Source organism: Prionailurus bengalensis, chromosome D3 (genome assembly GCF_016509475.1).
Source record: "Prionailurus bengalensis isolate Pbe53 chromosome D3, Fcat_Pben_1.1_paternal_pri, whole genome shotgun sequence".
Taxonomy (NCBI): Eukaryota; Metazoa; Chordata; class Mammalia; order Carnivora; family Felidae; genus Prionailurus; species Prionailurus bengalensis.
The window spans coordinates 66061134-66088134 of record NC_057356.1 but is presented as its reverse complement, the minus strand read 5'-3'; the positions used below and the strand labels follow the sequence as shown (position 1 = coordinate 66088134).

Sequence of the window (27001 nt, the reverse complement as noted above, 5' to 3'; positions counted from 1 at the left end):
CCCCTGCCTTGTCCTTAGTCAACCTTCCTTAAGGCCCTCTGTCCACCTTCCCTTTCCTGTCCCACTCTTCTCCTCCTTCATCCCATCCTCCTCCCCCTCCTCTTCTGGTGGCAGTATGGAGGTGAGTGCCTGGGCTATCTTCAGCTCTGGGGACCCTTTGAGGTCACTTGCACACAGGACTTGGGGATGACTGTGGAAGACAAAGGTCTGGGGGCCCAAACCCCGGGAAACCCAGAGTTCCAAGTATTTCTGTATCCTTATGTTGGCAGATCATGTTTTTCTCCCTTTAGTGCATAAAACGTGACACAGAGGAAGGGGCACAGGAGAGGAGGAGAGACATGGGAGAGAAAGCCTGGGAAAGAGGAGGCAGCATGTTGGTGTGGAAGGAGCTGGGACCACAGCTGTTTTGTCACAAAACATGTGGGAAGCTGGCCAGGCCGCTTTCCTCCTGAGACTTTCCCTGTTTTAAATGGGGATAATTGCAGCTTTTCCTGTTCCCTGGGTTTACAGCAAGAAGTCCCTGAGGCCACAGAGGTGGAGGCACTGAGGAAATGTTGAGGGGATGTTACTGGGGGAGAGAGGGCTGGTAGCATTGACTTAAGCAGCCAGGGCTGGAGGCCGGACAAAGCCCAGGACCCCCGGCTCTTGGTCTCTAAGGTCCCACTGGCCTGAAGGCCCTGTGACCAGTGGGCCTGGTGCTCCCGTCCAGGCTGGCTAAGGGGCTGTATGTGAACAGCCCACTGTGTGTCATTTCGTCCCCAGGCAGGGCCTACCTTCAGTGTAGATGATCTCATGGACACTGTCTTCTCCTGTAGATGCATCTCGATGTAAAAGCTCACTAGCTCCTCAAGGCAGGGGAAGTGTGTTGGGCTCTTGGCACATCTGGGTGCACCTCTTCCTCCCACTGCCCATCTCCAGGGGCAACAGGTGGAGGGCTGGCAGTGGAGGGCAGTCTCTGGGCTGTCAGCAGCCCTTCTGGGGACAAACGGGCTCACATTCCCAGAGCACTGAAGGGACGGCTCTAGCTGCGCATCCTGGGCCACACTGCGGAGTCCTGTCTTGAAAACGCCAAGTCTCCTGGGTCCCTTCTCTCCCTGACAATGTGCCGACTGAGCCCGTCGCCTGTGGCTCTGGTCCTTGCCACTGACAAAGCCTGAGTGCTCCGAGACGGTCGGGTTGGGGAGGATGGCAGCTCTGCTCCACGCAGACCTCCCAGTGAGAGCTCCAAGCTCCTGGGGTCTGGTGATGGCCAAATACAGCCGCTTCACCACTCTCCCCTTTTGCCCCTGGAGCAGCCGCTTTATCTAGAGACCAAGCAGAAGGCTGCCTGTGCGCAGTAAGCAAATCGGTAGAGGGAGTGCTGGAGGGACCCTCTGCCGTCCCTTCTCTGTGTGTGCTCCCCACGGCCCAGCATGGAGTGTGAAAGCACTCCACCAGCTGCGTGTTCCTTTTAGGAATGCCACTTCGGCGGTTTCCGGGACGCCCTCCTTCAGTCTGCACATACCATAAGAAGGAGCATTGGGTGGTGAGGTCGCACCCTTGGAAGTCAGCCCACCTGGAGGCAGCCTCAAACTTTAGCTTGTTTAAGAATCGCCTGGAGTCACCTGGGCCCTGGCTAGAGACGACAAGCTAAGAAAGACATTTTGAGAACTGGGGAAATACGAATGTGGGCTATACGATGATATTATTCAATTATTGTTAACATTTTCTCAAATGTGAAAATGGCATTGGAGTTATGGAGGAGAATGCTCTTGTTCTCTGGAGATGCAGCTGAGGTATTTAGAGGCGAAGCACTGTGGTGTCTGCAGTTGGCCCTGAATGGTTCAAACACACACATACACACACACACACACACACACACACGTGTGCACATTAGCAAATATGGCAAATGGTAGTAACTGTTGGATGTAGGTGGTGGGTACCTGGGTGGTCATCTTCCTTTTTCAGCTGTGTGTGTGTGTGTGTGTGCATGATTGAAAATGATCATAATACAAAGTTAAGGGCAAAAATCACATGAACATCTGTTTAAAATTCCAGCACCCAGCCTCAGAGCTCACTTTTAGGAGGCCCAGGTAGCACTCAGGATGGGGATTTGAGCAAGCTCCCCAGGTCCTTCTGATGCAAACCACTTGACCTTCAGAAACCACTGCAGAAACACGGCTCTGAGAGCCTGGGGTCTCGAGGTGGAAACCCCAGCCCCAGAGCATGGTGGCTCCGGAGCAGGTGCAGCAGTTGGACGGGTGAAAGCAGCATGCTGAGCAGTAGAGGGAGTCAGCGTCCTGCTTGGCCCCTTGGTTCCACCCCTCCCCCGCCCCTGCTTCTCAGCCCTGTGGGGGGCAGCACTTGCTACCATGTGGGAGCCCCCTCTAGCTGCAGCCCCAGCTCCAGCCCTCATGCTCCAGCAACTTTGGGTGGCTTCAATATCATGCTGTGTCTGACCACCTGGCCTTTTCCCAGACTGCCCTTTCCGCTTAGAATCACCTTTGTTCTCATCTTCCAACTTCTATTCTCCCCCATTTACGTGGCCGGCACGTGCCTTCTCCATGTCCCCTCCTCTAGGAAGCCTTCCCAAGACTGGGTCACTCTTCCTTCCTGGGTGCTCCCATAGCACCTTCAACATTCTGTTGCCCTTACAGGATTTCCCGCTAACTGGTCTGTCGCTCCCTAACCTGAAAAATTTTACTGTGGAGCCCTCGGGGCTATTGCCCATGCTTCTGGCTTCCCTCCTTCCAGGCATCGTGTAGGGCGCACTGCCCGGCCCCCTGAGGGTGAGTGTGGCATGTTGGTAGTTCTGGCCGAGTTATGATCTCAAGTAGGAGACCCTCGAGAGCTATCTCCAACCCAACGACCCACAACAAGAGATGGCGGGTCCTTGGGAGCCTGTGTTCCTAAGTACAGCAAGCAAAGCTCTAATGCCAATCTGTGGTGGGCATGTAACTCTGGTGCGAATAAACCCTAGTTGCTTTCAGCCACTGTGATTTTGGCTTTGTTAACACAGCACAACCTAACCCAGACTGACCGAGACACATACCTCATTCATTTCTGTATGCCCAAACACCTGGCCCAATTCCTAGCACAAAATAGATACACAGAAAATAATTGCTATCATGGCTTTTTCTTGGCTGTGAAACGGGCCTCAAAGACCAGGCAGACGTTTCAAACCACACCACCCCCGTGTCCCTCGCTTCTTCCCTGGTGATATGGGACTCTCCATGGAGGTGCCCAAAGTATCCTCATACGAGGAGGTACAAATTCCAACTCCTCTGACCTTCTGACAGTTCAGACAGGCTCCTGGATGGATCCCAAGTTAACCATGAGCTGCTGTCACCCACTTTCCCTGGCAAAGGCTCTGCTGAGCAAGGGAAACTTGTCACCCACTGCCCTGCTTATTAACTTGTGAAGATCCCTCACACCTCAGGCCACCTCCCCAGCAAAGCATCAGCGAGGACCCTTCCTTATTCTAGGTTGCCACCCTAGCTTTTGGAAAAGTTCTGAGGGAAAGACTGTCCCCATTGCGTCTTCAGTGCCTGGCCCGGTGGCCCTTTGCTCTTGCCAGCTTGCCCTGGGCTCAGGCACACCTCCTCCCTGTCCCCTGAGCCCAAGAACTGCAGGAGCTAAAATGCACAGGCTCACACAGAGGTGTGAACACGGAAGGCAGCACCCTGCAGTCAGTCTGCGAGGCCTCGGACAAATGCCGTGGAATCGCTGGTGCTTTTGGACCTCGCACATGCAGGGTGGATGCAGGTCATAGGTGGAGGTCACAGCCACAGCTGCTTTATCCACACGAACCTGCAGCCCAGACTTCCCCTGTGACCTCTCAGCTTTCGGTCCTTAAGGACAGTGAATCCCAGATGCTGTCAGATGATAGGTGTTTCTTTTCCCAGGGGACCCAGCTCAAGGCAGTGCAGAGCAGCCAATGGGGTAAGAGGTAGGCACAGTGTGTGAGGCAGTCACAGACGAGACCCCAGGGGGCAGGGGTACCGGGCTTCTCACCGCTGAGTTGATGTTCCTGGGACCACAGATTTGCACAGCCCCAGACTCAAAGGTTTGCTCTCTGGAATCCTTGTTCTTGGCCAGGCTGGTGTGGGGCCCCCACTTGTCCAAGAAGTCTCTGCACGTCCCAAGGGTGCCTGCAAGGAGGAGCCCGTGGCCTCCCCCCCCCCCCCCCCGCCGCCACATCTGTACATGGTTCTGTACTTCGCGAAGTCCCTTCACATCCATTATTTCTTCAGATCTTGATAGTCCTAGCAGCCAGGAGGAAAGATTATTGTCCATGTTCCAGAATGGACAAACTGAGACTCAGAGAGGTAAAAACATGCCCTAGTTGACACAGCAAGTCAGAGCCTGGGAGCCCCTCTGACCAGTGTCTTGCCCGTTTTATGATGGTGTTCTATGTAAGAAAGGGCCAGAACTTGTCTGTGAGCTTCACGCTGAGCTCACGCACACACGCACAGACACGTACACACACATACAGATTCTTTCAAAATGCTGGTCCCAGTGATGGGGGCTCTGGGACAGACATCCACGTAAGAAACCACTGAGCCTCTGAGAATGGGGTCTGGACTCCCTTTGTGGGGGGTTGCCTGGCAAGGGGCTGCCAAGGTGGCTGGCAGCCAGGAAGGGCTGTCCCAGCCGAGCCTGGCATTGGCCTTCGCTCCTCATGCTGTACAAGAGGATGCCAGTGGCCAAGGGGCTCCTCACGGTAAACATGTGGCTGCTGCTGGGTCCCGAGGGCTCATCTGGCTCAAATTCTCATAGTTGGACTCCTGAGCCTGGGGCCTGTGGACAGGAGAGAGTCGGTTGACCACCCGATACAGAAGTGGGGTCATCACCAATTGCCCAAACCATGCCCCAGCGACGGGCAGGAAGGAGAGACGAAAGGCGACTGGGGCCTATATCCAGCAGGGCTTGCGGACCAACTGAAGGGTGGAGGAAGGGTAGGGGCAGCAGCTGTGGAGCGGGGAGGAGGCTAACACAGGGGAAGGCAGCCCAGACCACAGAGGTGCTATCTTCTCGAAGGGATCTCATTGGTGGCTTCAGCTGTCTTGTGTCACATGCCCTCCAGACTGATCTCCCGGGCTTGGCCTCCTGAGCTCCAGCTGCTCTCCTGACTTTGACTTCTCCCCAGGGACATCTTAACAGGCATCTCGCACCTACACGTGAGTGCTCCCATGATCCTCACCACCACCCTCTTCTCTCTCTCTCATCTTCATCTTAGTGGCACCCAGGGTGACAGCTCCAAACGGGGCACCCTGGCTGCCTCCCTCACTTGTGCTGCCCACCTGGCCCTATGGTCAGCCCCGCCTTCCACCAGTCCCACCTCCCCACCTCCACCACTCGACCTCCTTCCTAGTGTCAAGCCGGCCTCAGCTTTGGTCAACAGCCACCCCAAAGGTCCCCTGGCCCCCACTCTTGTTCGGATGGGGCCACCTATCTGCTTCAGTGATTTCTCATCGGCCCCTTTCCAGGTCGCCCCTGAGCCTTTGACTTGCCCAGTGACTGCCTCCCTCCCCTGGGGCTCTGCTGCATGGCCCTGTCCATTTCCTTCGCAGCTCTTATTTTAGAATCTAAGATGATCTTGTTTAGGTGTTTATTAAATTCTCCACATCATGTGAGTTTTCTGAGGTCAGGGAGTTTTGCTGTAGCGTTAGCATCCAAAACAGCGTCTGGTACATGGCAGGTACTCAATAAATATTTGAACACTCAGCTTTCTGATTTAGGTGCCTTTAGCAAAGAAAAGGGACATTGCACAGGTTTCCAAGAATGTGGGGAATAGCTGGCCAGGCAGCTGGAGAGAGGGGACTGGGCTGGCATTATGGTTTTTCCAGCCCTCAGGGCACAGGCAGGGATGGAGTTATAGGAATGCCAGGGCTTGTCCAATGGGCCCTGAAAGACTGTGTTCCGCCTCCCCACTCCCCAGCATCCCAGGCACACTGCCCAGGGTCAGTGAATTGGATTCTTTCTTCTTCAACACAGACTTCCACATGAGCAGACACTGGGAGAGAAGGGGAGCCTGGACACGAGGGTCAGCACTTCCTAGCTTAAACCCTCTGAACCTCTAATGGCATTTTGTTTGTGAAACCTTCAGCTTTGGGGAAGAATCAGTGCCCCCAGGTGGCTTTTGTGTGAGTCTGCCTGTTCTACAATGCTTAGGAGAACAAGAGGAGACACAGCCTTGAGGAATCACATCTAGGTGTGGACATAAAACAGAAAAATGGCCCTGCAGCACCAGGAAACCAGGCGGGTCTGGGATAGATGCCAGGGCGAGGCTCAGACTGTAAATGCTGGGGGTGGGGTGGGGAGAGCAGGTCACCGTGGCCTGGTCAGGCCAAGAAGGACTTGGGAGACCGAAGAGGAAGGCTCTGGAAGGCCACAGGGAGGGTCTAAACCCTGGTCAAGTTCCAGCCCCCAGTCCTGCCCTTTGCCGTTCTTTATCCTTACGGCACGAGCCTTGAGAAGCCTGCATGCCTTGCTTGGCCAGTGGGGACTAGAGCCGGGTGGGTGAGGGCAGGGTACTCACCGTGGTGGGGTGTCCTGGGCAACTGGGTGCTCTGTGTAGGGACAGAAAGACAGAGAAAGAGAGAGGAGAGGCATGAATCTCCATGGTCGTCACAGGCTACAGGTCCTGGCTGCCCACCCTACCCCACTGTGGAAAGTGGTCTCAAGGGACGTGTAACAAACACTAGCTGGCAGGGGGTGAAGTGGCCTGGCAGATGACCAGGAGTTAATGAGGAGGAGCGTGGAGTGAGGAGCGGCCCGGCAGAAAGACCCGCCTTTCTGAGGACCGTGCAGCACAGAATGCTTGGTGGGTGTGAAGAGCCAGCAAGACGGACGGCACAGCCACAAGAAAGGAGGCAGCAGCCAGGGCAACTGTGACAAATTTTGGATTTCATCCCAGGAGAGGCTGAGGCCGGTGCTGCTGACCTGGGCCTGAGAGGCTCTGGGAAGCCCCTCTCTGGGGCACGAGCAAATTTCCCAGCCAGCTCAGCAAGAGAAGCGTGGGGTGAGCAGCAGCTCCTGAGGACACCCTGTTAGCTCACACTTCCTCACCTGTGTTTGCTGTTCCCTCTGCTGGGAACACCACCAGCTCCTTGTTTGCTTTTCTGAGTTAGCTCTCACCTTCCCTCCTGGCCCCTATCCAGATGTCCCACCAGAGTGAGGCCTGCCAGTCTGTGCTTGGGTGGTACCTGGGCTCCAGGACAGCCCTTCCCCCTGCAGACTGGGCACCTCTTACTCAGCTCTGTATTCCTAGCACCTACACAGCACACAGTAGGTCCTCAAGATGCTTACTGTAACATAAGGGAATGGTGCTATCTGGGAAAGCCTCACGTGTGGTGGTGTCATTTATGGGGTGCCGCCAAAAGGGCGGCGCTATACTTTTTGGGTCTCTATCTCTGTGCCTCTGGCTAGAGGCAAGTTCGTAACCTCTCTGGGCTCCGCTTCCTTGGTGTAAAACAAGGTCCTGCTAGTTCCCACCTCCTGGGCTTTACGCAGGGAGAGGAGAGTGAGTTGGAGCATGGGTGCAGAAAGTCTGTTTGGGCTGGGTTACGCCAGGTGGTCAGCCGGGCGGCCTTACCTAGAAGGAGAGCCCCCGCCCCTCGCACCCACCCTGGCCCGGGGGTGCACCCACCTGGGCGGCGGCGGGCGACGGCGCGGGCGGCCAGAACGCCGAGCAGCAGCAGCGCCTTGAGGCCGAGCGCCCCGAGCGGGAGGGCGAGCGCCGAGGCCCCAGAGGCGCCGTGGAATCGGAACAAGTAGACGCTGGCCTCCGCGCGGCCCAGGCTGTTGGACGCCGTGCACGTGTAGCGGCCGTCATGGACCAGCGCGGGCAGCTCGGCGGTCACCTGGTGGCCGTGACCCAGTCCCTGACCCGGGCCCGGCACGGCGGCCGAGCCGTTGCCCAGGGCCGGGCCGGACCAGTCTAGGACGGGCGGCGGCTCCCCCTCGGCCGTGCAGAGCGCGCGGAAGGAGTGCGCCGGCCCCGGCAGCACCGAGAGGTTGACGATCCGCGGGGCGGCTGCGGGCAGCGGCCAAGGGGTCGAGGGAGAAAGCGAATCCTGGTCAGAGCAGAGGGGGCAAAAGAAAAGGCAAGGGGGACCCCTCCCAGTCCCGTTTAGTCACCAAGAGATTTGGGGGTGGTTGGCTCAGAGAAGAGGGAGTAGGCGCTCTAGCGCCACGGTGCCTGGGTCCCAATAGAGATGTGGCCTTGGGCAAGTTATTCCGAAGCTCCGTGCCTCAGTTTCTTCATGCGTAAAATGGGGATCGTTTTCTTTATGGGGTCGTTGGGATTTGGCAAGTTAATACATGTGGGGTGCTTGGATTAGGGCGTGGCCCATTAGCAAATGCGCACTCAACGGTCGTTATTGTTGCGGTAGCTCGGGGCTGGGGACTGTCTGCTGGTAGGGGTTCAAGGGCACTTCCCATTCCCAGACAACCTGTCTGTGGCAGGGTGGCGAGGGCCCTGGGGAGAAACTGAAATGCACTCGGAGAGGCAGCCCGGCCAGCCCAAGGGCACATGGGAAGTTTCGTGGCAGAGCCAGACTGGAGCCCAGAACCGGATCCCCACGGCAGCGGGGTGGGGCTAGGATATTTAAAAGCTCCCCAGCTAATTCCAGTGCACAGCCAGGGTTGAGAACCACTGTTCTGGGGACCGGGGATCCTGGTGCCCACTTCTTTATGCCAGGGTCTAGCAAAATACTGGGCACTGTGGGCTCCCTGGGCATCCCCCCCCCCCGCCCCAGGGGGCTGCGGGTGCCCTTCAGTGCACAGAGCACACAGCCCATTGCAGCCTTTGCCGTATTCAGGATTACTGTTCGACTCGTGCTTCTCGCCCCCTAGACTTCGAGCTCCTGGGAACATTCACTCTCTGCGCGCTTCATTACAGTGCCCATTCCCGGGCCCCATTCAGCCCTTCTCGGAGCAAGCGGTCTGCATTTTTAACTAGTTCCCACGTGGCTCGTAGCCATCGCCAGTGAGCCCCCCCCCCCCCCCCCCCCGCCCTAGAGAGATAGGCTGTGTATTGCTCCCCTTTCTATGCCCCGGCGGGAGCAGTGCCGGCACCCGGAAAGCCCTCTGGACGGGGCGGGGAAGGGGGCCGGGACAAGGGCACGGCGCTCACCGGTCACGCGGAGCCGGATGCCGTGGCGGCTCTCGTAGCGGTCGTGGACGTCGCCGGCGAACTCGACGCGGCAGAAGTAGCGGCCGTCGTCGGCCAGGGCGAGGCGCTCGACGCGCAGCGACAGGTCGTTGCGGCGCGGGTTGCCCAGCAGCCGGAAGCGGCCGTGCAGGCTCAGCGCCGTCTGGCAGAGCTCGCTGCCCCGCGCCGCCGCGCACCGGAACACCTGCGGGCCCGCGTACGCCTCGCCCGAGCGCCAGATGGCGGTGAGCGGCCCGTCGTAGTGGCGGTGCGGGTGCGTGAAGGTGCAGGGCAGCACGGCCGCCTCGCCCGCCGCCGCGCTCACCTCGGCCGGCACATGCATGGACCAGCGCTGCGCCGGCGCACCTGCGGGCAGGCGGCCGGGAGCGTCAGCCCCGCCCTGAGGCCGCGCCGGCCGCCATCCCTCGGACTCTGGGGGGCGGGGGGAGGCGAGTCCCCACCGGGAGGTTTGGAAACCTTAGGACTCTGGGAGCGTCTCCCACCTGGGGGCCCAGAAGCCCACCCCGTGACCGTGACCCGAGAGGCATCTCCCGGGATCTTGTCTCCCGGGACTCTTGAGGTGCCTGGGACTATTTGCCTCATTCGGGCGGTCCCACTTCACCGACAGGCCCCTTGACCCCATACTCTTCCCTAACCCCTGCCGGGCTGCAGAAAAGCCCTGGAATCCATGGTTACATTAGTCCCAAGACCCCCGTGGTAGTGATAATAAAAGCACTTACTGTGCACCTCCGTGTTGAGCAAGTTCCCGGTAGTATCTCTTTTAGTTCTCACAAATGATCCTAGATGTAAGCACAGTTTTTCCTGGGTTGTATGTAATAAACTGAGGCACAGAGAAGTTGAGTGATTACATAAGGTCACACAGCTAGGAAGCAAAGCCGGAATTCAGACTCAGGACTGCCTGATTCCACAAACGCATGGAACCTTGGGGCTCATCCAAGGAGACCAACACTCCCATTTACAGAGGGGAAACGGGCCTTGGCAAGGAATGGTATGTTTTGAACTTAATGTGTTGAATGGGATGAGATTCTTTGAGAATCCGGGTCAACCGAAATGGGCTTCCCAAAAGGCCAGATGAGCTGAGAGACCAAGAGTGGTAGACCATTGCGCTGCCTTCTTGCTCTGCACAAGCCCCTTTGGGCTGTTTCCTCACCTCCTGTGTTGTGAGCCTCTGAAGTATGGTTGAGCTAGGGTCTGGAAGCTGTGCTCCGCCTTCAGCTTGAAGATGAGAGGAGAGCCTCTGCCCCTGTTGTTGCATATGTGTGCTGCTTTGGGGAAGGGGTGAGCAGGTGGGTGGGTGGGTGTTGGACCTGGGCCTTGGAGGATCAGGATAGGGGTGGTGTCTCCCTGAGGAGGGAGGACGGGCTGCTAGTTCTACCCAGCTACAACGCTGAATGCAGTTCACAAAAGGGATCCTTAGAGGGAATAATATACCCACTCTGGTATTTCCAAGAGCTTTGTAATTTACACAATTCTTTTGTATACATCATGTCACATGACCCCCAAAACACCCTAGGGGAGAATGACTTGGGGAACTATTGTTATAGATGCGAAAATGGAGTCCCAGAGTCACACAGACAGATGCTGGGAGAAACCCAGCTTTGCTGACTCCATGTCCAGTGCTCTTTACTCTTTGGGGGTAGCTCATGTCCTGGTTTGGAATCCCCCCGGCCCACAGCCAGTTACCATCCGTCCTCCAAGAAGCCCATCCCATCTATGAATTATCTACAGGTCAGGACATTTCTTCTGCATAGAACCAACATCTGCCACTACCCACATGACCCTCTTTGGAGCGTGCACATCCTCTCACGGTGATGGCCCTTCTGGGACCCCAGCATGGCTATCCTGGTCCCATTAAGTCTTCCCTTCTCTGGTGGAAGTCCCGGGGCCTCCCCTGCTCCTCCCCTTCCTCACTGCCCGCTTGGTGCTCTCCGTGCAACGTAGTGTCCTGAGCCGGGGACTCCAGATATGTGCTGCAGGGGTGTATGTTGCTCGTGTTCCTGCAGGGGTGTGCCGCAGATGTGCGCTGTGGGGGTGCTGGACCAGCAGAGTGGGGTACGAATTGGGTTGTGTGAGCTTTGCCTCGTATAAAATGACACTTTGGGCTTGTGCCGAGCTTGCAATCCAGTAAAACCACAAGTTCTTTTTTCACGCGATCTGCTTATAAGCCAAATTTCGTTTCCTCTAAACAAGTGGAATTATGCTTTTGAACCCAAGTGGAGGACTTGACATTTACCTCTACTAAGAGCTTGTTTGCTCAGTTGTTAATAATCAAAGGGCCTAGTTTCAAATTTGAGAAACCCTTCCTGAAGGTTTTGCTGGTTTACTCAGTACCTCCAGCTACAGAAATGGTTTCCCCACTCTTGAGGCTCAGTCCCTGCCTCAGTTTCCCTACACTTCTCACCCTCTGTAACCTCAGCCTCTTTTGAGCTTCTGCATCTCGCAGGCATCCTGGAGCCAGGTACTGATTCCCCAGAGGTATTTTTTTGCTATTGTGCATTCATCAATTAGGAGGCGTTTATCAGACATGTCCCACTCTAAGCCAGGCACTTGGATACAAGCCAGGGTTACAAAGATCAATAGGTTACCTTATCAGCCTGCTGGAGCTCACCACTCAGAAAGGGAGACAGATCTGTGAACACATAATTACACTACAGCCTGCCAGGTGCTCTAATGAGGGACACGAACAATGTTCCCTCTGTCTGAACAAGTTTCCTGGCCCATATCATTCACCAACTTCCTCCCAGTCATCCCCAGGTCTCTGCTGAGTCTTCCTACAGAGGGAGGGCTTCCTTGAACCCCAAGCCTGGGTCTGGCACCCTTGCCTTCGGCCCCCGGCCTGGCAGAAGTACATCCTCCAGGCATCCAGAAGCTCTGGGAGGACAGGGACCACGTATGTGTGGTCGTATTTGTGTCATCACTGCCTAGCACGGCACTTGCCACAAACCAACTGATGTTGAATTAGATTGCTGTAAAAGGGCGGAAGGGAGGGTAATCAGGCTGGCAGGGGAGGGTGGTGTGGCTGGGGGAAGAGGAAGAGGTGTGCAAATATTAGTCAGCAAATGCTTGGAGGACCAGCAGATCCTCGAGAAAGAAGTGGGATTTTCTAAGATTTGGTGTAGACGGAAGGTGCTCTAGGCAAAGGGAGGTAAGGACATGAGCATAGAGGTTGCAGGCATGACGAGATAAGGGAGCCAGAGGACACAGTGCTTTGGGTGCTCACTGGGAGATATTCCTCATTTCATTTCATATGTACAACGACCCAATGAGAGACTCGCGATAGCCTCTTTTGGGGAAGAGAGAACTGAGGCTCAGAGAGGCCACGTGACTGCCCAAGGTCACTTGACTTACCAGAAGCAGAGCCAAGGCTTCCCCCTTGGTGGCTCACATTTCTACTCTGTCCTGTGTGCTGTGTCGCTTGGGGATGACAGTCTAGTTTGGAACATCCTGAAGTGGGATACAGATGGTCTGCCACAGCCTCTCCCTCCCTGGGGGCTTTGCTCTAGGAGCAGAGAGGACACACAGAGGCCCTTTCAGCCAGTGTGAGGATCTTGGCTCCAGTTAGGGGGAGATTTGTGTTTCCTGTTTACCTGCTGGATGGTGTTTCAAGAGGAAAGCACCTGGACTCCCTGTTACATGGAGACTCCGGACGCATCCACTCAGGGACTCAAGGGGAGGGTGGGAGGTCCCGGCAGGAACTGCCCAGGGAGCACATGCGTTTGCTTTGGCAGGAATCCAAGCTCCCCAGCATCCTGTGACATTTGTCATTCCCTCTGGCAGCTCATGTCCGTCTTTAGGACAAGGGAGGGATGACTCCTGAACTAAAATCATGCCCCCTTATTGTGGAGTTTCTAATCTCCTTGCCTCAGGACTATTAGCCTCTGGGGACAGCAAGAGACCCACATTCTTCTCACTGCCCACCTTCACCACTCAGTGGTGGGCCACAGGGTATGCTGGCAAGATTTCCTGCTTTGGCACAGCTGGACCTGGGTGACAGTCTCATTTGTGGTCATTCTTTCCTGGGCTCTTATGAGCACCCAGTCTGAGCCTGGCACTGTTCTAGGCTCACTCACTTATGGGTGATCTTTGGGCAGGTTACTTACTGTCCCAGGTCTCAGACTCCTCTGCTGCAAAATGGGGCGCCTAATACCTTCCTCATGGACTTGAAGGTTGAATGAAGTCACATGTGTAGCTCGCCCAGCAAATGCTCAATGCACGTCAGCCCCCTTCTCTCACCAGCCCTGCCAAGGGAGGGTGCATACGAGGGAGCAGGGTGGGGGTGCTGAGCAGTGGCGGGAAGTGCTCTGGGCACACACCTCAAGCCGATGCAGCAGGGGTGAAGATAGGGGACGCTGACATCGCACCTTTGGCGGCTCAATTTAGCATCTTAGGGACCGTGTGGGCAGTCAGGGTGGACTGTGCCTCCCAGGGGATGGCCACGTGGTGCTCAGAGCTGGAGTCCCTCAGACCTCCCCGGTGCTGCCGCCCCCTAGGCCCCATGATGGCTGACATCACCAGCAGACGGCAGCCACTCTCATGAGGCCAGCGATCTGTAAGGGGGCCACCCTCCTTGGGGACATTTGGCATGCTAGCAGGGGTGTTCTCAGGGAGTGACTCCGGCGGTAGCCTCTTGGGCATGGTGGCACCTGGAGTGTCAGGAGAGGGCATTTGAGGGCAAGGGGAGATGTTCCTCTTGGCCAGCAAACCTCACCAGGGAGGTGTGTGGGTTGAGCTGGGGCACACTGCCTTCCGTCCACTTCTCTCCTGCCTGCGTTTGCTCCCAGCAATTCTTTTTGGGGCCTGTGTGTTGTGCAGATAGGTTGTCAGTGGAGAAAAGGGGAGAAAGGGCTGCAGAAAGGGGAGGAGGGTGGGGTGACAGAGAAAACAGGAAACCCATCTTTCAGTGTGAGCTGGACCCAGAAGTTTCTAGGGAAGGGATGAGGAGCAGGGATGCATGAGGGAAAGGCCTGGCTGTTCTCCTGACCTCGGGGTTATCCAGGCTTCTCCCGTAGCCTCGCCTCTCGGCCACACGGTTGTGGACGTGGCCCCGCTTGCCTGAGCTACAGTTGGAGAGCCTCAGCTGACCGTGCCCCGCGGCCAGTGTCTGCTCCAGGGCGCTGCTCTCCCGAGTTCCCACTCAGCCTGTGTCTGCCTGTGCTCCGCTGGCCTTCTCAGGGGGCCCTGCTCCCTGTCAGTCCTTCTCTGCCCCAGGTAGGACTTCTCAGCCCAAGCTACTGGCCACAGTAGCCGCCAGGAGCAGAAGCATCATCCTGGCTCGGGGAACTCTCCCGTTTCCCCCCCGGACCCATGACAGCAGTCCATCTCCTCCTTGGCCTCTCCCCGCACCCCATGTCCTTGCTCACTACTGAGATTTGTCTTGCCTTTTGGTTTGTTTCGCGACAGTGGTTCAGAGCTAATAAATTCCTTTGAGCACAAGCTTTGCTCTGGGCTCCCCACCGCTGCATGTGGATGGTGTAAAGGTTGGGGCTTGCACTCAGAACCCTCTGGTTCAGCCCAGGCTGTGACAGCCCAGAAAAGTTACCCGACTTCCATTGGCCTCCCTAAACAGGCACAGGGGTCCTTGCACTGCAGAGCTGGGGTGAAGAGTAGATGAGCTGCTTGTCAGGGCCTGAGACGGGAGCCCTTGAGGGTGACAGTGACTATGATCACTCTACCTACTTATCAGAGGCTTGTGGACCAACTGCAGAGTTGTCCAAAGTCACCCAAGTGGTCAGAGCTCCCAGACCATTGTTCTTTCCACCTGCATGTTCCCTGGCACCTCCAGCTTTCTGAAAGCAGATCCATGGGGAGCCAGACGGGAAAGACAAGGAGACAAGGGAGAGTGTGTGTGTGAGCCCCTGGGAGATTAGGGGCTGCCCCAGGGCGCTGGGTGCTGAGGGTGGGTGGCATCGGTAAGAAGAAGGGCACAGAAAGGGGAGGGGGGGTTTCTGGACAAATTCCTCCCACTTTGTTTTTGCCGATGGCCTGCCCTGGCCCTATGCTCAGAGATGCAGCTGGGGGGGCAGAATGTGACACGCGGGGACCCTGCTCATGCAGCCCCTCAGGCTCCCACATTGCAGCCTAACCTAGCCCGGTCGTCCGGCCTCTTGCCCAGGCCTGGTGCCACACGGAGAGGCTCATAGGTGAACGGTGCCAGAGGGGTCTCAGAAAGTGCGACCCTGCTCACCCTAGTTCCGTGAAGCAGCTGCCAGTGTGAGAAAAAGGGATCCCCTCCCCAAGACGCCTCAGCCTCCCTGGGTAAATCTCAGTACATGGAACACTTGCGTGGTTTAAGTTTTGTTCTTGGACATGTGACTGCTCGTACTTCCTCTACGTCTTTTTGTCTTTGACTGATTCATAGCCCCTGACCCTCAACAGCAGAAAAGAAATAAACCAAAACAAGCACCCCCACCCCCACCCCGCCAAAGCTAGCCTCTCTCAAGGGTATGTGACTTCAACAAGATTTCCTTGCTATTTCCTTGCACAATCACTGAGCACCAGGACTGTGCTGGGGGCTTTTATATACATGATCTAATTATCCTTCACAGCACCCCATGAGGCACCAGGGACCCCACTTTGCTGATGCTCAGAGAAGTTAGGCAACCTTCCCAGGGCCACACAGGTAGTAAATAGCAGAGCCAGGATTTAAAGCTGTGTATGACATCAACACTTATGCCTGAACCGCTCTCTTATCAGCCCAAGATCCGGGCAGGGTCACCTTCTCCAGCCCCCACCCTCTAAGTGGCACCCTAAATCATCCCAGGGAGTCAGCCGAGTTAGGGCACTCTGGGAAAAGAAAGCCTCTCCCCTATCAGCCCCCACTGGAGGGCTCTGTCAGGGGACAACGGGCAGTGCAGGGTGGGGACTGGGGTCGGTCCAGTCTAGAGCCACACATCCCAGCCCCACCCTACACCACACTTACCAATTAAAATGGCCAGCACTTCTAAGAGCTCTGTAGACAGCTGCTCTTATCCAAACCCGACCTGATCTGGACTCTGCCTCTGTTGAATGCTCAAGAGGAAGGAAAAGGAACCTAAGGTGTGGGAGTGTATAATCCAGTCATGGAGACAGGACCCCAAACAAGGAATGTTGCCTAACAGCTTAGAACACCATGATATCAGAGATCACTAATGTGGCACATGACGGCCAGTGGCCATGCACATGGAGGCACCGACGCTGAGTCCAGGGACATATCCACAAGAGGGATGTCTCAGGCGGGGATCCGGGAAAGGACTGGGGTCTGGGCCAAGGGGCTCGGAGGATGGCTTTTGTCATTTATCCCAATTACCCTCAACTATGTCGAGCATCAGAATGACCTGAGAAGATGGTTGAAGATGCAGACTTCTGGGCCCTGTTGCCTGATATTCTCATTCTGCAGGACTGGGGTGGAGCCAAGGATCTGCATTTAAACAAATACTCTCTTCCCACTGAAATGCTGCTACCGATGGTCGGTCGGTAACAGAAACACTGTTCCCAGGGACACGAACTCACTGAGCTCAGTGCCAATGACGTCGTTGCCTAAGCCTGCGGCAAAGGGTTCCCATTCACGCCTTGGGGTTCCCCCTGAGCGGTCAGGATGCCCTCTATCGGTTGCCCTGTTCCCCATGTGAAATCACCCCCACTCTTCCCCCAAACCCATTTTCCCTCTGGGCTGTGCCCATCGTGACACAAAGCATTTGGATGACCGCAACACCCGAAGTCCCTTCAGAGCCTGGACTGTCCGCCCCAAACCTTGCCCACTATCTGCTTGGATCCTCACAGCGGTGGCTGAGCCGGTGGCCTTTCTACAGGTGGGGCTCAGAGAAGTCAGAGGATTGCCTAAAGTCACCGGAACCCAAGATGACACCCGGGCTTGAACTTGTGGCTTCTGTCAACGCAGCTTCCCTAAGTGCAACCCGGTTGTCCCAAGTTCAAGGAGAGAAGACTGTACCTAAGATTCTGTGAGCATCTATTCTGTTCTGAGCAGGGGCCACAGAGAAAAGTGGGAAACTTACCTATAGGGAGGATGCCCACCAGGCAGGCCAGGAGCCGGAGGGACCATTCCATGCTGTGAGTGTCTGGAGACCCCAGACCAGCCCCACACTCGCCTGGGCCACCAGCAAGAAGCCTCCCTGATGAGGAGAAGGCAGCGTGCCCAGGCCTGTGCCCCTACTGGGCTCCAGGCTCCAGGGGAACTGGGGAGAGGCAGTTGGGCAGCCTGGATATGATCAGATGAAGCCCGTGGGGTTTAGTCATGTGGAAAACCAACAGGGGAACCACTCAGATGATTTTCCAGGACAGGAAACAGAGAAGCACTTGAGGAAGAGGAAGGACCCTTTCCTGGGGCCACTGGTCCCTTTGAAAAAAGTGCTGCTCTTTTGCTGCCTGCCCTCTCTTCCTCCCTTCTTCCCTTCGTCCTCTCTCTCCCTCTACCCGCCTCCCTTCCCCCTTCCCCTTCTCCCTTCCTTCCCTCTTCCTCCCTCTTTCTACCCCCCCTTCCATCTTACCTCCCTTCCTTCCCTCCCCCCTCCTCCCTCTCTCATTCTACCTTCCTTTCTCCCTCCCCCACCCCTCCTCCCTCCCTCCTGCCACCCTCTTCCCTCCCTCCTCCTTTCTTTCCCTCCTTTTCTTCTCTACATTTTTAGTGTGCCAGCATGGGTTTTCATTTTGATGGAGCTATCTTCCTGTGGCCATGCTGATTCCGAAGTGGTGATTATTCACAGAAGAAAAGTCCTCTCCAAAATGTAGTCATCGTTGACAATGGTTACATTACCAAGCAGCATAAAAGGGAAATAGTAAACTTACTAAGCAAATCAATCCAGACAAACATGTCAAAATGCTCAGAACATCAAAATGTCAGATAGAAATATCCTACCACAGGGGCAGAATCTCGGTATCTGTGCCAAGGAGGTAATCAGAAAGCTGAACAGAAAAAACGGCTAGGTAGGAGGCTGGCCAAGGTGAGCCAATGCTTGGGGAGAGGGAAATGTTTTAGTTAGGATAAATGCTAATCTGTTGAGAGAGAGAGAGAGAGAGAGAGAGAGAAGTTCTCAAATACAATAGATGTTTTAAAAAATGGAAGTTGATTTCTGTCCCATATATCAGTCCCAAGGTGAGCGATTTACGTAGGCAGGTGGCCTTGCTTCTCCAGGTCATTCAGGGATCCAGGTTCAGACCTACTGTTACTTTCTCACCCCCTTCTCCATTGTTAATGGCCTTAAGGCTGAAGGTGGCAATCAGGCTTGTTCAAGGGGAAAGATAGAAACTCTAATTGGCTTGTCTTTTTGGTTATCTATGATCCAAAAGCTGTAGACATCACATCCACTCACCTCCATTGGCCACACCCACGGCAAGGGAGCCCTGGAAGTGTGGTCTCTAATGAGGTGATGCTATGGTCAAGCTAAAATGTATTACCCTGGAAGAAGGAAACAGATGTTGATGGGTGGTTACTTGTCTCTGCCCCAAGTGTTTGCTATAACTCTAGAAAACTAAACTTTGGAAAACAATCAATTCCATAAACTCTAAAATGTCCTTGAAGGATGCACCCTTATTTTATACACAACTGAGAGAGAAAAAAACTTTGTACCTTTTTATAATCGTAAGATGCCATTGGCTGTAACATGTATCGGAATTCAGAAATGTTAAAAATGTGAAAAAAGATGAGCATCTTAGAATTGATGAAATATAGTTCCTTTTTGGCTTTTTGGTAACATATTCTCAACAACAAGAGCCTTTTCAGGGGCACCTGGGTGGCTCAGTTGGTTAAGCATCCAACCCTTGATTTTGGCTCAGGTCATGATCTCACCATTCATGGGTTCAAGCCCTGCATGGTGCTCTGTGTGGACAGCAGAGAGCCCGACTGGGATTCTGTCTCCCTTTATCTCTGTCCCTCCCTCGATGCCCCCTGCCCCACCACCACTCACGTCTTTCTCCCTCAACAGTAAATAAATAAGCATTACAAAAACAGAAAAGGAAGAAAGGACTTTTCAGAGGGGTCAGCCTGTCCTCCCTATGCTAGGAGGAGCCACAGAGAAGAGATGTATGTCTGTGTCTAGACCAGGGTTTTACAGATACTCTTTCTCAGATCAAGGAGGTTTTTTGTTCTGTTCCTGGTTTGCTGAGAGTTGTTAACGTGAATCTAGTGTTGAATTTCCTCAAAAAGTTTTTCTGAGATAATTCTAAGATTTTGTCTCTTTAGTGAATTACATTGACTTTTCCAAGTTGAACCAGCTTTGTGTTCCTGAGATAAACCACACTTGATCATGAAGTATTATCCCTTCTACATATTTCTCGGTTCAGTTTGCTAACATTTTATTGAGGATTGTTTAATTGTGTCCATGAGGGATATCGATCTGTGGTTTCTGTTTCTTGTAGTGTCTTTGTCTGGTTTTGGCTTTAGAGTAATGCTGACCTCATAAAATGATTCAGGAAATGTATCCTCCTCTTCTGTTTTCTGAAAGAGATTATGAATTGACATTATATCTTCATTAAACATTTGGTGGATTCCCCAATCATCTGTGCCTAGAGGTTTTTTGTTGTTATTGTCAGAAAGTTGAAACCTATGAGTTTAAGGGCACCTGGGTGGCTCAGTCAGTTGAGTATCTGACTTTGGCTCAAATCATAATCTTGTGGTTCATGAATTTGAGTCCCACATCGGGCTGTCTGCTGTCAGCACAGAGCCTGCTTCAGATCCTCTTACCCCTCTCTCTGCCCCTCCCCTGCTTAATGCTCTGTCTCTCTCTCTCGCTCTCTCTCAAAAATAAACATTTAAAAAAGAGGAAAAGAAAACAGTTTAATCTGTTTGATAGAATGCTATTCAGATTATTTCTTCTAGACGTAAGTTTGGTAGATCATGTATTTCAAGGAATTGGTCCATTTCATCCAAGTTGTTAAATTTAGGGACACAGAATTGTCCATAATATTCTCTTATTGTCTTTTTAATGTCTGTGAGGTCTGTAGTAATACCACCTCTTTCATTCCTGAATTAACAGTACTTTATTTTTATTATTATTATTTTTATTTGAGAGAGAGAGAGAGAGCAGTGAGCAGGGGAGGGGTGTGGAGGGGGAGATAGAATCTTAAGCAGGCTCCATGCTCAGCATGGAGCCTGACATGGGGCTCGATCCCTCGACCCTGGGATCATGACTTGAGCCCAAACCAAGAGTAAGATACTCAACCAACTGAGCCACGCAGGCGCCTCAACGGTACTTTAAAATCTCAGATTCAAATACTTTTGAACCTGTATCATGCCCCACGTCTATGCTGGACACCGCCCAGATATATGGAAGATCAGCTTCCAGTAGAGGTTTACAGTCTAATCAAGTGTGCTACACCTTGACAACTCAGTTCTCAGCCCTAAACCTACATTTCTATACTCTGCTGTCAGTGCTGAGGCTGGCACTCTGCAAACCACATTTCTCAGACCACACTTGGCTAGTGGAAGGCCCTAGAGAGAGGCTGGGAGGTGGAAGCAGGGCTTCCAGTTCCTGTTAGTGGTGCTCCAGCACCTTACGAGCCATCTAGGTCCAGCCTCCGGCTCTGTTGACAATCCAAGCCTGCCGCCTCCCCTCAGAGGTGCGGCCCCAGCCCGGCATGTCTGTCCCCCTCCCACCCTATCCTCTGAGCATTAGCCACACAGTGTCCCCCTTCGCAGAGCTGACCACCAGCTGTGCTTCCTCTAAACCCCTAGGCCTCCATAACCCTACCTCCACCCCTCCCTCTCTGCCAGCCCCAGGGGTGGTAGCTTCTTCCTGTAATTACTAATACTTGGGCTATCTCTGAACCCCCGATTTTCTCTCTTATCCTTCAGTTAGTTATCTGTGTAACCAGTGGCTTACACTGTGTTTGATACAGGAACTCAGCATATCTCGGTTTAAGAGGTCAACTCTCCCCAAGTTCATCTCTAAATTCAACACAGTCTCAATCAAAATATCAATAGGCTTTTTTTTTTTTCCTAAAAGCAGATTCTAAAATTTATTTGGAAGGACAAAGGAACTGGAAGAGCCAGAATTGTTTATTCGAAAAAGAAGAATGCACTGGGGGGACTGTCGTTACTGATTTCAAGAACCACTATAAAGATGCAAAGCAAGAAAATGTGATATTGGTGGAATGATAGCCACAAAGATCAATGAAACAGAATTGAGAGTCCAGGAATACCCGTGTAGCCAACTGATTTTTGACAAAAGTCCAAAGGCAATTCAATGGAGAGAGGATAGTCTTTCCAACAAATGGTTTTGGAACAGTTGGATGTCATATATATATACACATATACAGGACCTTGACCCATAACTCACAATTTATACAAAAATTAACTAAAAATGCATCATAGGCCAAAATGTAAAACGTAAACCTGTAAAATTTCCAGGGGAAAACAGGAAAAAAAAATCTGTGTAAGCTTAGGTTAAGCAAAGAGTACTAATCAAAAAATTTGAGAAATTGGATTTTGTCAAAATTGAAAACATTTTCTCTCCAAAAGACACTTAAGAGAATGAAAAGACAAGGGGTGCCCTTCTGGCTCAGTCAGTTGAGTATCCGACTTTGGCTCAGTCATGATCTCAAGGTTCGGTTCGTGAGTTCGAGCCCCGCATGGGGCTCTCTACTGTCAGCACGGAGCCCTCTGAGCATCCTGTTTCCCTCTCTCTCTGCCCCTCCTCAGCTGGTGCTGTCTCTCTTTCAAAAATAAACATTTTTAAAAAGAGAGAGAGTGAAAAGACAAAGACTGGAAGAAAATATTTGCAAATCATATCTCTGACAGAGGATCTGTATCCAGAATATATAAAGAACTCTCAAAGACCAACAATAAGAAAATAATGACAAACAAATCAGTAAATTTGAAAAGATGCTTCACCAAAGAAGATGTACAGATGGCCAATAAGCTCATGAAAACATGCCCAACATCATTAGTCATTAGGAAAATGCAAGTTAGATTTATAATGAGATACTGCTATACACCCATTAGAATGTTAGAATGGCTAAAGTAAATAATACTGACAATACCAGATGCTGAAGAGCCTCAGAACAACTGAAACCATCATGTATATATTGCTGGTGGGAATGCAAAATGGTGCTGTGCCCTTTGGCAAACAGGCTGTCAGTTTCTTAAAAAGTTACAAAAGTTAAGACGTTCTTAGCATATAGCCCTGCAATCCCACTCCTGGGTATTCACCCAGTGAAATAAAAATTTATGTTTACAAAAAGTCCGTGTGAGAATGTTTACAGCACGTGTCTTCATACTCACCCTAAAGAAGAAACAGCTAGCTATCCCTCACCAGTGAATGACAACCTATCACACAGCGTGCAACAGAGCACTACTCAGTGTCAACAAGGGAGAAAGCACTGATTTACACAATAGCACGGGTGAGTTCAATGCATTTTGCTTAGTGAAAGAAGATAGGCTCAAACGAGTACACCTTACATTTCGTTCAGGGACTAGGCAGAAACTACCATGGAAGGGGCTCGCGGGGTGGTTGACTGCAATGGAGCAGCATGGAGGATTTGGGGGTGATGGGACTGTCTCGTGTCATGACTGAGGCGGTGAACACGTGATTCTATGCGTTGGTCAAATTGCAAACGCGTATGCATAGAATTAGCACCGCAAAGAATGACTTTGACATATGTAATTTAAAAAGCTTAACCAGGTTGTGGGGAAAACCCAAAATGGAATACAAAAGGTTGCAAAACATCTACATGTATTACAGAAGAATAACTTAGCCCACGAGAAAGAATATAGCACTAGCTGAAGTTACTTTGGAAAACAGTGTTTTGACTGAATGCTCTGGCTAAAGACAAAACACTGGGTGTAGACACCGATCTGTAGTTAGCAAACTGGTTTCTCATAAGGATAGAGCCAGAGACTCTGAAACTATGTATGTGTACATGAGGGTTGAACAGATAAGTAGGTATGATGTAGATCATGAGAGGCAGATTTCTTTCTGCTGTAGAAAAAAGCTACAGTTGAGAAAAGGGGAAGAGCTAGGATGACCCTTGTAATAATTGGATTGGAACTGGAGGTGTCAGAATAGTCTTGGTTTTACAACGTATACACAGATAGATGCAGAGCCGTTAAAGCTCTTAGTGCAGAGGCTGGAAGGTTGAGGAGTGTCTAACACTTAATAAATGGTAGCTACACATGTATATGAATGGTACATACACATGTGTAGCTACCATTGTTACATATATTATACATGTTATATATATGTTATATATGGATTCATATAAAAACATACATACGTGCATGCACATAACAGACATACATACATATACGTATATATATTTGTGACTCAGTTAAATGATCCTTAGTGTTTGTTTGTGTTGTTGGTCAATAAGCTGGTGCTGCCTTTTCCCAGTCTCCCGGGGCTGGCCCACTTGTGGCTTTTCAGTAGGGTGACTATAATGAACTATCCAACCAGGACACTTTTGTCTGGAACAAGTGCTAAACTGTTGGGACCACCATTACAATGGTCATAACCTGTGACTGTACTGGGAAAATCAGACATGTGATCACTCTTCTGGAAACATCCTGCGCTATGAATTTCTTGGCAGAGTGTCTCAAAGGCTTTATGGATCCACATATGAATATTGGGGTGGGGGAAGAGTGGGGGGCAGGAGAAGGCGCTGGTATTCCCAGCTATCAAAGGCAGAATATTGCCCTTGCCTTTTGAGTTCCTTTGCTTCGGTTTTCCTGGGAGTCACCAACTGAGAGGATTGGGAAGATGTATGTGTACAGACCTCTGAGGGTGAGCTGTAAGTTGACACCAGGTCCTCATAGTTGAGGAAACACTGAGAGTATGTGAATCAGGGGTCATTGCAAGTTATATCTTCAGTAATGTTGTATAGTATACAACCTGCACAACTGTATGTGGTCACCCCATGTGAATACTTGGGAGAAGGAAGGGTTGGAACATGAAACCAATATTGTTTCTGGGGTGCTTTAGGGCCCCTCTCTGCTACCTGACACTCTTAATCAGATTTCATCTAGTGAAAGTGAACCCCCAGCTGGCCTAGGTCATTGGAACCAGAGTGTAAACCCCAGGAGTGGCAGTGGGTGGAAATGTAGCAGCAAGGAGGAATGGCAGATGGAACCTACAGGGATTTCCAGTTGGAGGCCACAGGGTTACAGGCTGATATGATTTTCTCATTCCTTTGCACCTGCTGATTCCAGGTATCCAGGTAAGATAACGCCCCGATTCAGGGGCAGGGCCATTTGCTAGGCTCAGGTGGCCAGGAAGCCACGGAGGTCAAATCAGGTCTCTGCTGAGAGGCTTCCAGAGAGAAGGGTATCCCCTGTGACATGACAGGAGTCTGAGCATGGCTGCAGGCCAGTGGGACAGCAGCTCAAACCACTTAGGCTGGGAAAGGAGAGGAGGCTTATGGTTTCCTAAGTCATTCTTGATTGGGGTAAATGAGGCCACGTCCTCTTGCTAGTTCTGGATGAAGATGGGGCGGGTTGTTCCTTTCCTAGTCTTCTTTCCATTTCCTCTTCTCTGGGAAACTCAGCTTTAAAAATCTTTGACATTTCCCCTGATCTACACTATAGATGACACGGGAAAGGCCGTGTGGCATCCCGGCGAGGCCACCACTCCCGCAACGGACGGTGCTGTGCTGAGTTCCAGCTTTGTTGGTGACTCCACTGTCGCTTTGGGCGAGCACTTATTTTCTCTGTAAAGCACAGATAACGATGGCCTCTCGTGCTGCTACAAGGACCACAGGGCGAGGTTTACGAGGGACCACTCAGGGTGCCTGGCGCAGAGTAAGAACACCCCTAATCTTCAATCAGGGACAGGATCATCTTTTTATTTCGGAATCCCACTTGTTTGGAATACACACAGATTCAGATTCTGATAAAAACCAGCATGATTTCAAGAGTCGGAAGGAAGATGATGGAAGAAACTAGACGCCTATCAGAGGTCAAAACGATTTCAAGAACTTTAGAAATGTTTGGTTAGCTAATTAGCAAATTCATCTTTTGCTCACAAAAGCGGGTTCTCTGAGACCCAGGACAAGTGCTCATTATTAATTTTAGTTGTTTTGGGAAACAGCACAGTTGCTTTTAAAAAATACCATTATGGGACACCTGGATGGCTCAGTCAGCTAGGCATCTGACTCTTGATATCGGCTTAGGTCATGATCTCATGGTTCGTGAGTTTGAACCCTGCATCGGGCTCTACACTGACAGCATAGAGCCAGCTTGGGATTCTCTCTGTCTCTCTGTCTCTCTTTCTCTCTCTCTCTCTGCCATTCCCATGCTCTCTCTCTCTCTCTCAAAATAAATAAACTAAAAAAATTTTTAAAATTAGCCATCAGTCTCTTTTCTGTATGCCTCGTGCTCCCCAAATCCTCACTCTCCTCCCGCTGTCCCTCCCGAGCTGCTCAGACAGAAACCCCTGGTCCCCACAGCTGTGTTTCTTCCCTGGCCTTGAACTCCAAAGATCCAGACCTTTCTCCTTTTTGTGGCTTCAAATCTGCCCTTCTTCAGAGAGGAGTTGTCGTTCGATGAGACAAAGCAGAGTTCATAAACAGTCTGCAAAACAGAGGGAACATAGCACATCTCATAAAATGGCGTTTCGAATCACTGGAGAGAAGTGGATTCTTTAATGATTGATGCTGGGAAAGCCAGTTTGCCATTCGGATAAAAAAAATAGAGATAGATAACATCCTTACTTTTTAACCTATATTCCAGATGCCACAGTTACTTGAAGGTAAACGTTAAAACCGTAAAAATGCTACTAGAACGCATGAATGAACCTTGAAGTGGAGATCTTTCTAACTTTGGGGAGAAAAACCAGAAATCGTAAAATGAAAACCTTTTTTCTTTTATTAAAAAACTTTTTTAATGTTTTATTTATTTTTAAGACAGAGAGAGACAGAGCGTGAGTGGGGACAGGACAGAGAGAGAGGGAGACACAGAATCTGAAGCAGGCTCCAGGCTCTGAGCTGTCAGCACAGAGCCCGACACGGGGCTCAAACTCACGAACTGTGAGATCATGACCTGAGCCGAAGTCAGACACTTAACCGAGCCCCTAAAATGAAAAACTTTTAATGTTTTATTATTTATTTTTGAGAGAGAGAGAGAGAGAGAGAGAGAAGGAGAGAGAGAGAGAGAGAGAACGTCAGGGAGGGGCAGAGAGATAGGGAGAGGGAATCCCAAGCAGGCTCCACGTGGTCAGCACAGAGCCCAATGTGGGGCTTGAACTCATGAACTGTGAGGTCATGACCTGAGCTGAAATCGAGAGTCGACTGAGCCACCCAGGCGCCCCATAAAATGAAATTTTGATACATTTGACATCCTCGTAAGAAATTCACTTTAAACTTGACTAGTTCAAAACTTAAACATTTTGTATGGGGGTAAAGAAAGGCACAAGGCAAGTGACAAAGCGAGGGAAAACGTTTGCAGCATATGTGATAGATAAAGACACGTTGCCTTTGTTTCACGCATTAATAAGGTATAGGATAGCTCATAGAAAAGAGATAAAAGTGGCTAATAAACTTAATGCTAATTTTAAAACAGCAAATCAACTCAGCAATGAAATACTATATGGGCGTCTCTGGTGGGCAGCATTTAAAGGCTACATTAAAACCTTGCATTACCAAGGATAGGGAAACGGGGTGTCAGTAACACAGATGGATGTATCACCCAGTCATCTTTTTGGAAGACAAATTGACATAATCAGGATTGCAAATGTGTACAAACTCTCACCCAGCAATTCTACTCCAAGAACTTTATTTCCTAGATATTCTTACGTAAACTGGCAACAATATACACACTAGAATCTTCCTGGAAGCATTATTTTGTTGTAGCAAACAACCTAGATGACCATCAACAGGGGCTGATTAAGTACTGTAGACATCCTGTGATCGGATGCTTTGAAT

General features: G+C 51.8%; 1 protein-coding gene across 1 annotated transcript; it reads right to left on the bottom strand.

Annotated features, from left to right (window-relative positions):
- Window positions 1-3096: 3096 nt before the first annotated feature.
- Window positions 3097-17565, bottom strand: SIGLEC15 (sialic acid binding Ig like lectin 15). Its single transcript, XM_043558717.1, has 6 exons — window positions 17149-17565; window positions 9877-9936; window positions 9119-9502; window positions 7631-8017; window positions 6521-6551; window positions 3097-4779 (listed from the first exon to the last, which is right to left on the bottom strand). Exons 1-6 carry the CDS (start codon window positions 17198-17200, stop codon window positions 4698-4700), a joined length of 996 nt encoding a protein of 331 aa, XP_043414652.1. The 5' UTR covers window positions 17201-17565; the 3' UTR covers window positions 3097-4697.
- Between the last annotated feature and the right edge of the window lie 9436 nt (window positions 17566-27001).